This window comes from Podarcis bocagei, assembly GCF_964188305.1.
Source record: "Podarcis bocagei genome assembly, chromosome: 2".
In the NCBI taxonomy this organism is placed as follows: Eukaryota; Metazoa; Chordata; class Lepidosauria; order Squamata; family Lacertidae; genus Podarcis; species Podarcis bocagei.
In genome coordinates this window covers 53,576,348-53,588,284 of record NC_138126.1, presented here as the reverse complement: position 1 = coordinate 53,588,284, position 11,937 = coordinate 53,576,348, and the positions used below count along the sequence as shown (strand labels likewise).

The following is an 11,937-nucleotide window of genomic DNA, read 5'->3' as shown; positions in this document are numbered from 1 at the left end:
GGAGAGAAAAATGTTAGCAGCAGCTTACCTCTTGGAGAGTGGCGAGAACTGCAGCAATTTCTGTTTCTGTGGTTGTGTGGTTTCCTTCCCCCCCCCCCAAAAAAAATATGCTTCTTGGGAGGCCAGATCCATCTACTCTAGCTACAATTTATTACACAGCTAATTGTTAAGTGCCACTATATTAAAACTGAATAAATGCATGGATTTAATGTTACTAAATGTCAGCTGCACCTAGACTATCATTTTATTGGACAAGGAGTAGGAGATAACGGCCACCCAGAGCTACACCAGGACTCCCACCATCCATATACAGCAGTGGGTCAACAAGACTAATCTGGCTTGTTACTATGGAAAATGTTATTCCTACAGTGTAAAATGTACTGGCATTGCTCCCTAACAAGGTTGGGAATAGCTTTAAAGAAAGTTACTTTACCAGCAAACGAGGCAAAATGAATCCCATAATTGCTATAAAAATAGCATTCATTTCTAGCTAAGCCAGACCACGCTGCAGTGTTTTAAGGTGCAGTGCATTTGCAGAATGAATTAACGCTTCCACTTACATTTATGTAGAACATGGGTGGGTTTAAATTTCAGATTGCATTTCTAAAACTGGAAACATGCCAGACTGTTGCTTTAAGTATCTTTTTTGAGTGGCATGCCTATGACTTGCACTGGAGAGGAGAAACTAAAAGCTTAAAGCAGGCAGTAATTTTAGCTTGGACAGGAGCCAGTAGGGTTTCAAGAAGATGAAGCAGGCTTTGCCCAGTCTGCTTCTGCTAACTCTTCAAATTCTCACATTACACCTCCAACTTCCAAAACCTGAAGGAACTGCATTTTCAGTTTTTGCTTCTACGTTATATATTTAAATGAAGATAAATCAGTATTTGCTAAGGGGCACAAACCAATGCTTTCCTTATCTCCCCATCCTTAGAGAAAGTATCTAAATCCAACACACCATCTTATGGGTAGAGAACGTGTTTCCTCCTTAAAGGATGCCGAAGTTAAGGCACTCGTGTAGTCATGTGGAAGCACACCAACTCTTTGCTTAAACTGTGTACTTTTACACTAGTGTTGAAAGCAGTTTTACACAGTATCTCAGTACTCTTTACATCAAATATGTAATGGAAGTTTCATGGGTCAACTATTGCACCTGGCATACCATGCTGTGCTCACATTGCATGCTAACTGCACTTCAGCTTTAGCCCATTATTGTTTAGCCACTAAATAATGGGGCTAAAGTTAAAGCAGTTGTGCTCAGAATGTAGTCTAGACTGTAAAGCAAATGAATCCATGTGGAGATCTCCAAAGAAACCCAAAAGAATTCATTCCAGAATGCCACAACTCAACCCACAATATGGACTGTACAGTTCAAAAGCTGGGTTGGATCCAGTCAGTCATGACGCATCTACTCTAAGAATGACTAAGGCTGCAACTCTAAACCCACTTACCTGGGAGTAAGTTCCAATGAGGTCAACAGGATATACTAATGAGTAGACATGGTTATGATTGCCCCATAAATAAGGATTGAGCCCAAGGTATGAGGAGAAGGCAGAAAATACATACTGAAAAAGCTTGTTTTTCATGCACTATACTTCAGTCATTGTTCACTTAACGTATGAAGTTTGATCAGAAAATGCAGTTTACCAGGTACACTTTTCTGATGCTGTAATGGTAATGTAAAACACCAACAAATCCAGACTTCAAACTGTTTAAGTCTTATAACTGTATAATGCATGTTCATTACAATACTGGGCAAAAACAAGTGCCGGCAGCGAGGAATAACAGAAAGAATTTGAAAATCAACAGACTTAAGTACACCTAACCCTGTTTAGGATTTGGACGCTGTGCACACGGTTATCCTCTCCATTGTTTACTCCTGAAACCCTAAAAGCACACAAAATGCATTAGCAAAACTCCAGAAATAAATGTAACTCACCCAATATTTGCATTATGATAGTGAATACAAAAGTGCCAAGCATTCAAGGCCACTGCAGTACAGCTATTGTGGCACCTGAATACATTCATTGTAGGGGACATTTTTGAATATGCAGCAGAAAATATGAATTACAGAAAGGGTGGGAGTTCCTTGGAAAGCAGGGGTGCTTTTCAGTTCCTGGGTGTCATTTCAGCTGCAGCTGATCAGAAGAACTGAACAGCTCAGCAGGCACTACAAATGGCAGAGGCTTGTAAGCAGCACATGGAAAGTGACAGCAAGTGTTTATGAACAGCAAAGGAACATTGGAACAAGGACAGCTACAAAATGGAAGCCAGTCTTTGCATACCAAACTTAATACTATTAAGGAGAGTGCAAGCTGAAAGGCACAACTGAAATTACGTTAGCAGTGATGAAACGCAACCCCGGGAAATGACGTTCCTTACCTTTGCATGGATTATCAATCAGAAAGTTACCTCTCACTCTTAATCCCTGAGCAGTTTTCATTCATCACTACTTCCTGAGTAACTGACCTCCTTTATGCCTTAAAAAGAAATAAAGCCTACTGCATACAACTTGTATACAACTTCCTACTGAGTTGCCTAACATGATACTGTGTAAGATCAGGCAACCAGCGATCTAACACCCTCATTTATTACACATGGGATTGTCAATTCGCCTTTAAAAAATCTTAATCCTGTTCCAAAGAATCTGCAGATTTGACTATGTCACCTCTACGAACCACCTCTAGGAGTCACCTGAGGGCCAAACTACATGTCTATAGATTTTATAGTACAGTAACACAGCCAGTATAGATTCCGCCGCCCCCCCCCCCGCCCCCCCGGGAAATGCTAGCTTCAGGGGAAGGGTCAAATTCCCTTTCACAATCCTAATAATTATCAAGTGTTCACCCAGCTGATGCTACAAGCATTTAATATCATATCTAGCCTGGCTCTTTAGTGAACTCGGTAACTTCAATTCCAGGCCTGTGGACAAGAGGCAGAGGATGAATTTGCATGATTTCTTCTTTCTCTGTAAAGTGAGTCTTTCCATCACTATGTAGCAAAATCCATGTGGAACTAGATAGTAAGGATTTGCTGGATGTGTGGTGAACTAAATGTATTTATCTGAGAGCAACCCAAACTGAAGATGCACACCTACACTTACAGTGATGATGGTTCAATATGGGAAATATGGGTCTGTGGGTCAAAAAACAGCTTACCTACATCTCCAAGGGACACTTTGCTGTGCCTGAAAGTGATAAACATGTTCTTGAAAACTGCATCACATCTAAAGATCCCTCAAAAGGCTGCTGGAGCTACAAAGCACATTCTTCAGAGAATATAACGGTGCGAGGAAATACACAGTTAATAGCTCTACAGTTCTTTCCAAAATGGTATTTTAGAGGGGAATCGCTCCAGTATTTTCTTTGCTTTCATGCACACAGTGTACTAGATATTGCAGACAGAGCATCACGGCTACATAATACACACATTTAAGAAGATGGTCACACACATCAAATGTGGAACATCGGTTAAAAAACCGACTGAATGACAAACTTAAATTTAATTTATTTTATTAAAATAAGATAATCAGAAGAACCTGTGTTTACAATAAATGCTTTTCTCTGAGGGGCAATGAAAACAAAGTTAAAACCCAAATCAGCAAGGGAAAACCTGTATATGCCAAGTTTCTTTATAGTGCATCTCAGGAAAAAAAAGTTTCAAAACAGACTTTATTTTGCAGAAATTTACTAACAGAATTACTTATTTTGCCTCTTCTCCTCCCAAAAAAACTATAGTTTCTCACAGGACCCTCAGAGCGCCGCAAGAAACAAGTCCGAAGTACCCAACAAGCTTCTTATGTTACTGTTAGATGATTGTAGGAAGATTGTGCTAGCTTCCTTCTCTGGACAGTACTAGTTATAATATATTCCTTGCCTCAAAATTAGTATTTTCCACATGTGCAAAAATGTTTTGTGTTGACTTAATATTGGTGTTTAACGTTTCATGATCTTGAGAAATGCTTAGAAGTGGAAACTTTCCAGAGCTTGAATTCCCCTCTTCCCTTAAGTCTTCTTTGTGGATGATCATTTTAGTTAAAATTCCTCCAGCCTGAATGGCACAAAGTCTTAGAATATCAGAAGAACAGCACCATCTGCATTGACTTTCCTCAAATGCTAAGCTATTATTTTGCTATAGAAAAATACCAGTCTATTCAGCATAATGCAATTTCAAAGAAACCTGCTTTCTCTTTTTTTTCCTTTTTCCTTTTTTTTTTGCATATGGGATAAAGTAAGGCTCAAGTGCATCTATAAAAAATAGTAATAGGACCTCTTGTATACTGTCTCTTAACTATTTCAATATGATAACCTATAGAAAAAGGCAACGTGGAGTTTTTTGTCCCTGTAGGATTAGAATGGTAGAAATTCATAGCAGCTCATTCTCAAAACTGGCATCCAGCTGAATCCCATTGCTGGCTCTGCAATCCTGTAGACTGAGGCATTCAAAAGCACAACTGCTAGAAATGTTACTGGAAAGCAGTGGGCAGCGCGCAACAATCTCCTAAAACACAGGTAGCCTTGTCGAAGTCAACGTGCACGAATTGATGTCCTGGGTGTGAGTTGCACGATGCAGAGAAGGTTCTGAAGCACTTCGGTTGATTTTGGGTAAAGAATGCTGCAGCAATTCAATGGAAGACAATATCTAAAGTAAAGAGGGAAAGGGGGGGGGAGAGGAAATTATAACGGCCTGTCCAATTTCTGTGCAAGACTATCTTAATTACAGTACTGACAACTTCCTAGGTCTAGACAAGGCTACAAGTGCAAATTTCGTGAAAGCTCTTGCCAGCCCCACCCACTTCCCTGTGACCATTTCCTGTTTATAAAATAGAGAGCAGACAGGTCAGCGTTTATTTTCTGCCTTGTGAAAAGCGTGAGTGGCTCACATTACACACCCAAAGCACAAACCTATGTGCAGGGATACCCACAGGTTCCTGGCAATAGCTTGGGAGTGACAACGCTACAACACAAATACCCAGTTTTAAAATACATTCTTAAAAAAATCAAATTATAGTATCTCAGCATTACTGAAAAACAGTAGAGAAAAGTGAACATGGTTATCTGAAAAACTGTTTCATTATCTCCCACTAATGAAACTTTTTGGTCTTATCAGAAGCATAAAACTGAGAATTTTAGTGTCTCTCAGGAAACAGATAAACAGAGATATAAATCTGTCTTTCTTTCTATAATTTATATATATATTTATTTATGTATGTGTGTGAGAACGATTAAACATAATATGCCTCTCTCCCCGCCACCCTCTCTCTCATAAATGCAGATATATACATAAGAGAAGGGTAAAATTTGTATCTGTCTTGTTGTTTATGTATTTTATTACCCTTCTCTTGTATATATTAAATCATATATAATGTTATATAGACACAGCTGTATAATGTGTCCATCTTGCCCCAAGGGGAGGAGAGAAAGCAGCAGAAACGGGTTAGGAAGCTGCCAGCCTCTAGCTCCCCATGGAGACCTCTCTCCCCACTCCCCACCTGAGGGACGTCTGAAGAATCAAGAGGAACGGATCAGAAAAAGAGGCAGCCTCTGCAATGACAGTTGTTTGTCCTTCCTCTTTCATCATATAATTTCTATCGACACTTATTTTAAAAAAAAAAATTTATGTAAACTACTTTGTGAAGTCCATCCGATAAGCAGTACATATATTCAATAAATACATACCTATAGGTTTTTGTTTTTAATTATTAAAGATTTTCCTCGTTTACAAAAGCACATGCTTTGTATTTTTCTTCAGGTTGTGTTTTCTACAAGATCAGTTACTTTTGTCGTGAAACATTGGTGTTATATGCAGTATAGGGTTGGGAAGAAAAGAAGGGGGCGGGAGAAAGGGTTGGGGTGGTAAAGCCTATATTCTTTTACTTAGTGTATGTGTAGGGTTTTTGTGTCAGTGTCACTTGAGGAGGTTCTCTTTCTATTCCTTTGTTATGTTTCCTTGATGGTGGGAGAGGTTGGGGTGGCCTAGGGTGTGGTTGATCCGTCTTTGGTTGGTAGCAGTGGGATCTGTTTCTGTGTGTGAGGAGGGTGTTGTTGGGTTAAGTTAATACATACCTATAGTTATACCTGTCTTTGTGCATGCATAGGCACATGTAGGCATGTCTGCATGCCTATGTGTGTGTCTCTTTCTCTAGAATATTCTCTTCTCTCTTTCTCTCTCTCTCTCTCTCTCTCTCTCTCTCTCTCTCTCTCTCTCGTCGTAATTCAGTCATGGAACTCACTGAGTTCCCTTGGACCAGTCACTCTCTTTTAGCCTAGCCTACTTCACAGGGTTGTTTGCAAGGATAAATTATGAGGTGTGAAGTGAACCATGTGCTCTAATCTTGACTTCTATGGAGTAAAAAGGTAATAAAATAAAGTAATAAAAATATTCTCTTGCCTGCAGTTTAAGAGATTAGTTTCCCCATTATTTTTCACTATTTGAACCAACATGTTCTCTCTGTCTCTTGCTTTATTCAAACACACACACAAGTTTATTCGTTTTGTAAAGCTCTAAAATCAAACTTAATTCTTACCTGGGGGAAGAGAGGCCTTTCATCCCTGACTTTCTTCACACAATCTGCTACGAGTCTCTTCATAGCTTTGGGGCAGTTTTTGTAGAGTTTGCTGAGGTCTGGTGATGCATAGCCACGACCAACCATGAAAATGATCTAAGAATAGGCAAACAAGCAAACCTTAGAAGTTTAGAGAGGCAGCATCTACGCTGAAAATAGTTTTAATGTAAACTATTCACTGTTCTCATGGAAATATGGAGGGCAGCTGCATGTGGTTTCAAGGGGGGAGGGGACATCACTCATAAGTGATACCATGGAGGGCTGGGAAAGACTTCTGTCCGACAATCGGAAGGGCTATGGTTAGATGGCTCACTGGCCTGGCTTGGTTTAAGGAAGCTTCCCATATTCTCAAGACCCCCCTCACTCACTGCCAACTACCAAAATTAATTGCCAAATACATTCTGGCCCAAGAAAGAATATACGCACATGGAAGCTGCTTGCCAGATGGGAACCTCCTGCAGACTGGTGAGGGATCTGCATTGTGATAAACAGGCCGTTTTATCTAATTTAGTACAAATTATAGCACATGTCATTGTATCTTCTTCCCCAGTGCTTCCAAAGTAGTTGACTTACAAGAAACAAACGTGTAACCTTCTAATGGCTCTATTTATCTCTTGAGTTGAGAAGCCAGCCCCAGAAGCCTTTCCAAGCACCCACCACCACCATAATCCTGTGAGGGAGAAAGTGGAGAGGCACTTGTTGGCCTCAGCCCTTCTACCATGTTCCCGTTGCACTTTCAGAAGGGTCATTTATGCAGTAAGCAGCTTCTCCTTGTGGAGGGAGGCTCACCGCACAATCAGAGCTTTCTGCAGCCTTCTAAATCAACCATGAAGCCTCCAACCTTTTCTGTGAGAAAAACAGGTGTTCCAACTTCACCCAATGCTTGGCATTGCCAAACAGCAGTTCCCCTTTGCTGCCCCATGATAAAAAAGGGGGTGGGCTTGCCGATTTGGCTGCCTAACCACTCCCAGCATCCTTACCAACTTCAGTGCTGGGAGAGGGCTGGGACCACCATACAACTGCTGAGACACGTCTGCAGCTTCAAAGTTTGGCAGAAGGCTAATTGCCCATCACCAGAGGGTAGTGCCACACTTGCCACAGTGAGTGGTAACTGCCTCTAAGGTAGCACTGAGCATGCACTACAGCTACTAGACCAGTTAGGAACCTTGTGCTTTCCACTTTAGCATGTCATATTACTTTAAAGTTCAAGGCACTTCTTTCATCTAGCATATAACAATTATTTCCATCTGGGCAGACAGGCTTAAGAAACAATGAAGGCAGAGTTCACAAGCAGTGTTAGCCTATCCTGCCTTCGATCCTCAGGTTAAGGCTTTCCTAACGCTCAGCCCAACCCTTGAGAAGACACAGATCCTTGGAGACCAATGGGAACTCCAAGAACACACAACCCAGATTTCACAAGGGAATTAGTTGACAAACTGACCCCTGTATCAAGTGTTAACAATGTAGATTTTTTTTCAGTCCTCTAGAACTCTGACTCAACATTCCGACCAGCCTAGTGCTAACAAACACTGCATAGCAAACAAGCAGTTTGGGCAAAGTATATATGATGTTATACTGACTTTTCAATGTTACTGCAAACAGATACCCTCTGCAAAAGCTTTTATATGGGATGCCCTGCTGCTTAGATACACACAAGCCAAGATCTACTTTTATAATTTACCATCTTCGCAGCAGACTGGATGAGGTGGAATATAAATTACATGGTTCTTTGCTCCGTAGCCTTCGAAATAAAATCCAGAAACCCTGAAAATAATAAATTTGGAAATACAATGCATTGCATTTAAAAAATGATCGTTTCTCACCTGGTCTCTGTTGTTAATATGGGAATAAGGTAGCTCTCCGGTCATCAGTTCATAGAGTACAATTCCATAAGAATACACATCTGATTGGAAACTGAATGGATTGCTATCCTGCATTCGAATCACTTCTGGTGCCTTTTTTTGTATACAAAAAACCAGATTAAGAATTCATACATGGAGGGAAAAAGAAAACAGTCTGACGGCATTAAGGCCACAATAAAAAACAGAATTAAGCCACTGCATTAAATTTATTTCCTCAAACATTCAAATTGGCATTGGAAACAATTGAATGAAAAATGTGGGGTTTTATAAATCAGGGAAAATACAATGGAACACATGATCGTTCCTCTGCCCTCATTTCCACGCTGTCAGCTTGAGGCCAGCAGGGCCCGGGGTGAGGTGGCAGAACTGCAGTCATATCTCACCACCACCAGGCTGCAGCCTCAGCTTCTTAAAAACTTAATATAGACATTGGCCTAGTACAGAAACAAGAAGTAACTATGGTTTGTCATTACAAGAATGAGCCTGCACACATCTGACTTCCTTGCTCCCGCTGCGCCCCCCCCCCCCTCCTACATACAAAGGAGATCAAAAGCTTCCATGCTCAGTTTGATATCCTGGCTTCTTTTAACTACCTAAAGTTCCCGAACTTTGGGTGTACAGTGGTACCTCGGGTTAAGTACTTAATTCGTTCTGGAGGTCCGTTATTAACCTGAAACTGTTCTTAACCTGAAGCACCACTTTAGCTAATGGGGCCTCCCGCTGCTGGAGCACGATTTCTGTTCTCATCCTGAAGCAAAGTTCTTAACCTGAAGCACTATTTCTGGGTTAGCAGAGTCTGTAACCTGAAGCGTATGTAACCCGAGGTACCACTGTAATGGGAATCCGTGGTTAGTTCAAAAGCCTATGCGTTTGGCATGCCACCTCTGGTTAAGACCTTGGGTGGGGGGAGGAACCCTGAGGTTCACACAGGCTCATTCTCATAACAAACCCTAATTTGTTTTGAAAGGCCGTGTATCCTGAAGCCTAGTCAAAAAACCTATCTGCAGCACCTACCCACTCAAACCCCCTTCCATGTTAAAAAGAAAACTGCAGCTCTAAAAGCACACATAGATATACACCTTCTTTTGCAACACAGGAAGCAGCCATGCCAATTGTAGAATAGCAGTACTGTATGCTAATTCTCTGGTATTTAAGCAAGGATGAGGAACTTTTGGCTTTCTAGATATTGCTGCATTCCACTGTCCTCATCCCCGGCCAGCAGTCAGGGATAATGGAAATTGTAACCCAAAAGCAATCCAAAGGTTCCCCATCCCCGGATTAAAGGATAAGAAACATGTTTTTGTCATATACTGCACATTAAAAACAAAAGTTAAAAGGAATAACTTTAATGTCAGACCAGCTACAAGCAACAGCTCCGTTGTAAGTCACTTACCATCCAGAGAACAGATCCAGTAGGTTGTTCTACCTGCTGGGAACCACTCCACCTAGATTTGACTGTTGCCAGCCCAAAGTCTCCAATCTTTACTGTGCGGTCTTCATGCAGAAATATATCTACATAACTCTTAAGGAACACACATGGACAGTCACTTCAGTTACCAAACACAGTCATCCTTGCATCCAGGCCTGTTTCAAGAAGATATTCTACACTAGTTTTTAAAGAATGTGTTTTAAGAACACAAGATGGATCAGACTGGATCAGGCCAATGGCTCATCTAGTCCATCACCTTGTTCTCACAGTGACCAACCAGGTTTATAAATATATTGTAAAATATTTGGTATTAAAAGGAAGGTGGTAAGGTGCCTAGGTACATCCTTTTTTCTCCCACACCTTACCCACTCCCCAGATTTTTATTACTCTCAGCACTGAACTTCCAACTATAGGTAAAAGGGAGGTGCTTGAGTCCATCAGCAGACTGCTTACTATTTTTAAGTTCTCTCAAAACACACAATTTGGTTTCTTTTAATTAAGTTTCCGTGTATCCGCTGCACTTTATAGAGTCCTATCCACTGAAAGCTTCAAAGGACATTGAGCTTTCCAGAGACAGGACCTGTAAAGAATGCAGACCATACATTATAAGGTTTGGTTTTTAAACAATAAAATAAAACTATGTGTTATGAATTTAGAGATCTTGAAAACAGCCCCAGTTTTCAACTCAGATCTGCAAACGAAAGACAGCTAACGAATGCAGAAGTAACCTTCAATACTGCTATTAACTAACATGTCTTCATATCACTTAATCATCAGAACAAACTAGAAATACTATGCCCCATGTTCCATATTGATCTAATGATGGCAGGCCATCAGAATTCCACCCAGTAAGAAAAGGATACTATTCGATTTCATATCTCTGTGTATTATATTCTTCGCATGTAAGTAGCTGTAAACAAAATTTGAGACATAAAAATGTGAACATATTTACATGTCAAAAGTCAAGTTTCAAAGCAACAAACTACATCCTTAATCAAACACAATGAAGATTATCATTTCCTCAGTAGTTATCTACTGTAGCTAGAAAGCTTTCATTTTATCAATTTAGAATCAGACAGTGCTATTTTTGTATATCAGGAAAACATCTTTGTAATCTCTCTCTGGAAGATTGCCCGGTGTTTTTATATTTCAAGTTTTACAGGCACTATCAAGATCTGCCTGGACCCAAGACAGCACTTCCTTGATTTTCTCTAGCACTATTTCATCTTTGGAGCAGTCAACACCACTTCCATAGCTACAATGATTCAGTCCAGATTACTCACTCCATTCCTTGTGCCGTCTGCCTTGCAATATCAATACGTTGTAACATCTGGAACTTGGTCTCCTGGACATGCAGGTGTTTATACAGACTGCTTCCTTCACACCACTGTGTGACGATGGCCAGGTTATCTTTAGTCATGTAGCCCATGAATAGCAAAATATTAACATGCCGGGTTTTCCTAAGAGAAACAAATAGGAATCAACATATGAACATGGAGTGTATGTTTAGCTTTGTAAATTAAATAAACATGTGAAATTTAGAACTCCATTGATTTAGGGGTGGATTTTTCTTCTGATCCAAAGCTTTCCAAAAAACTAGTACCTCTGAACCCAAGCTGAAGCTCAACTGCTTTTCTCTATAGCAAAGGTTTTGCAGGGAGATGTAAATTTAACAGAGAAAGAGAAACGTCTATTTATAGAAATAAATGTCTTTTGCTAATGACAGAATAATGAATGAGCCTGAATTTCCCTGTGCATATGTGGCTCTTTGAATTTTGGCGATGCAGTCTTTCCTGCTTGGATTTGAAGGTGAATTTGAGCAGCATCCAATATAAACTCTGTATGTGCTTGTTGGGCGGGGGGGGGGGGGGAGCTGTCCCTCTTCAGCTAGTCAGGCAGAACCCCCTGGAACACTGTTCTGAAGGCTGGCATATCCTCTAGTGTGGCACGAGACACAAGCAGCTGCTGCCAGAAAGGGGATCGGGGTGTGTGTGTGGGTGTGGGTGTGGGTGTGGGTGTAAATCAGCAAATCCTTCCCTTTGCATGCAAAAGAGTACTTCTACACCAGTCTGTTGCCCAGTGAA

General features: G+C 40.7%; 1 protein-coding gene across 15 annotated transcripts in view; it reads right to left on the bottom strand.

The window, feature by feature from the left end:
* Window positions 1–3,492: 3,492 nt before the first annotated feature.
* Window positions 3,493–11,937, bottom strand: part of RAF1 (Raf-1 proto-oncogene, serine/threonine kinase) — a 69,020-nt gene continuing 60,575 nt past the window's right edge. For 12 of the 15 annotated variants that reach the window (XM_081176453.1, XM_081176459.1, XM_081176464.1 and 9 more), the window contains 7 exons: window positions 11,137–11,313; window positions 10,717–10,763; window positions 9,818–9,936; window positions 8,386–8,517; window positions 6,989–7,036; window positions 6,524–6,658; window positions 3,493–4,638 (listed from right to left, as the gene is read on the bottom strand). In XM_081176453.1, coding sequence (XP_081032579.1) covers window positions 4,498–4,638; window positions 6,524–6,658; window positions 6,989–7,036; window positions 8,386–8,517; window positions 9,818–9,936; window positions 10,717–10,763; window positions 11,137–11,313 — 799 coding nt within the window. In that variant the 3' untranslated portion in view covers window positions 3,493–4,497. The remainder of the gene's footprint in view (window positions 4,639–6,523; window positions 6,659–6,988; window positions 7,037–8,385; window positions 8,518–9,817; window positions 9,937–10,716; window positions 10,764–11,136; window positions 11,314–11,937) is intronic. The other 3 variants (XM_081176454.1, XM_081176456.1, XM_081176457.1) reach the window with 1 other exon arrangement.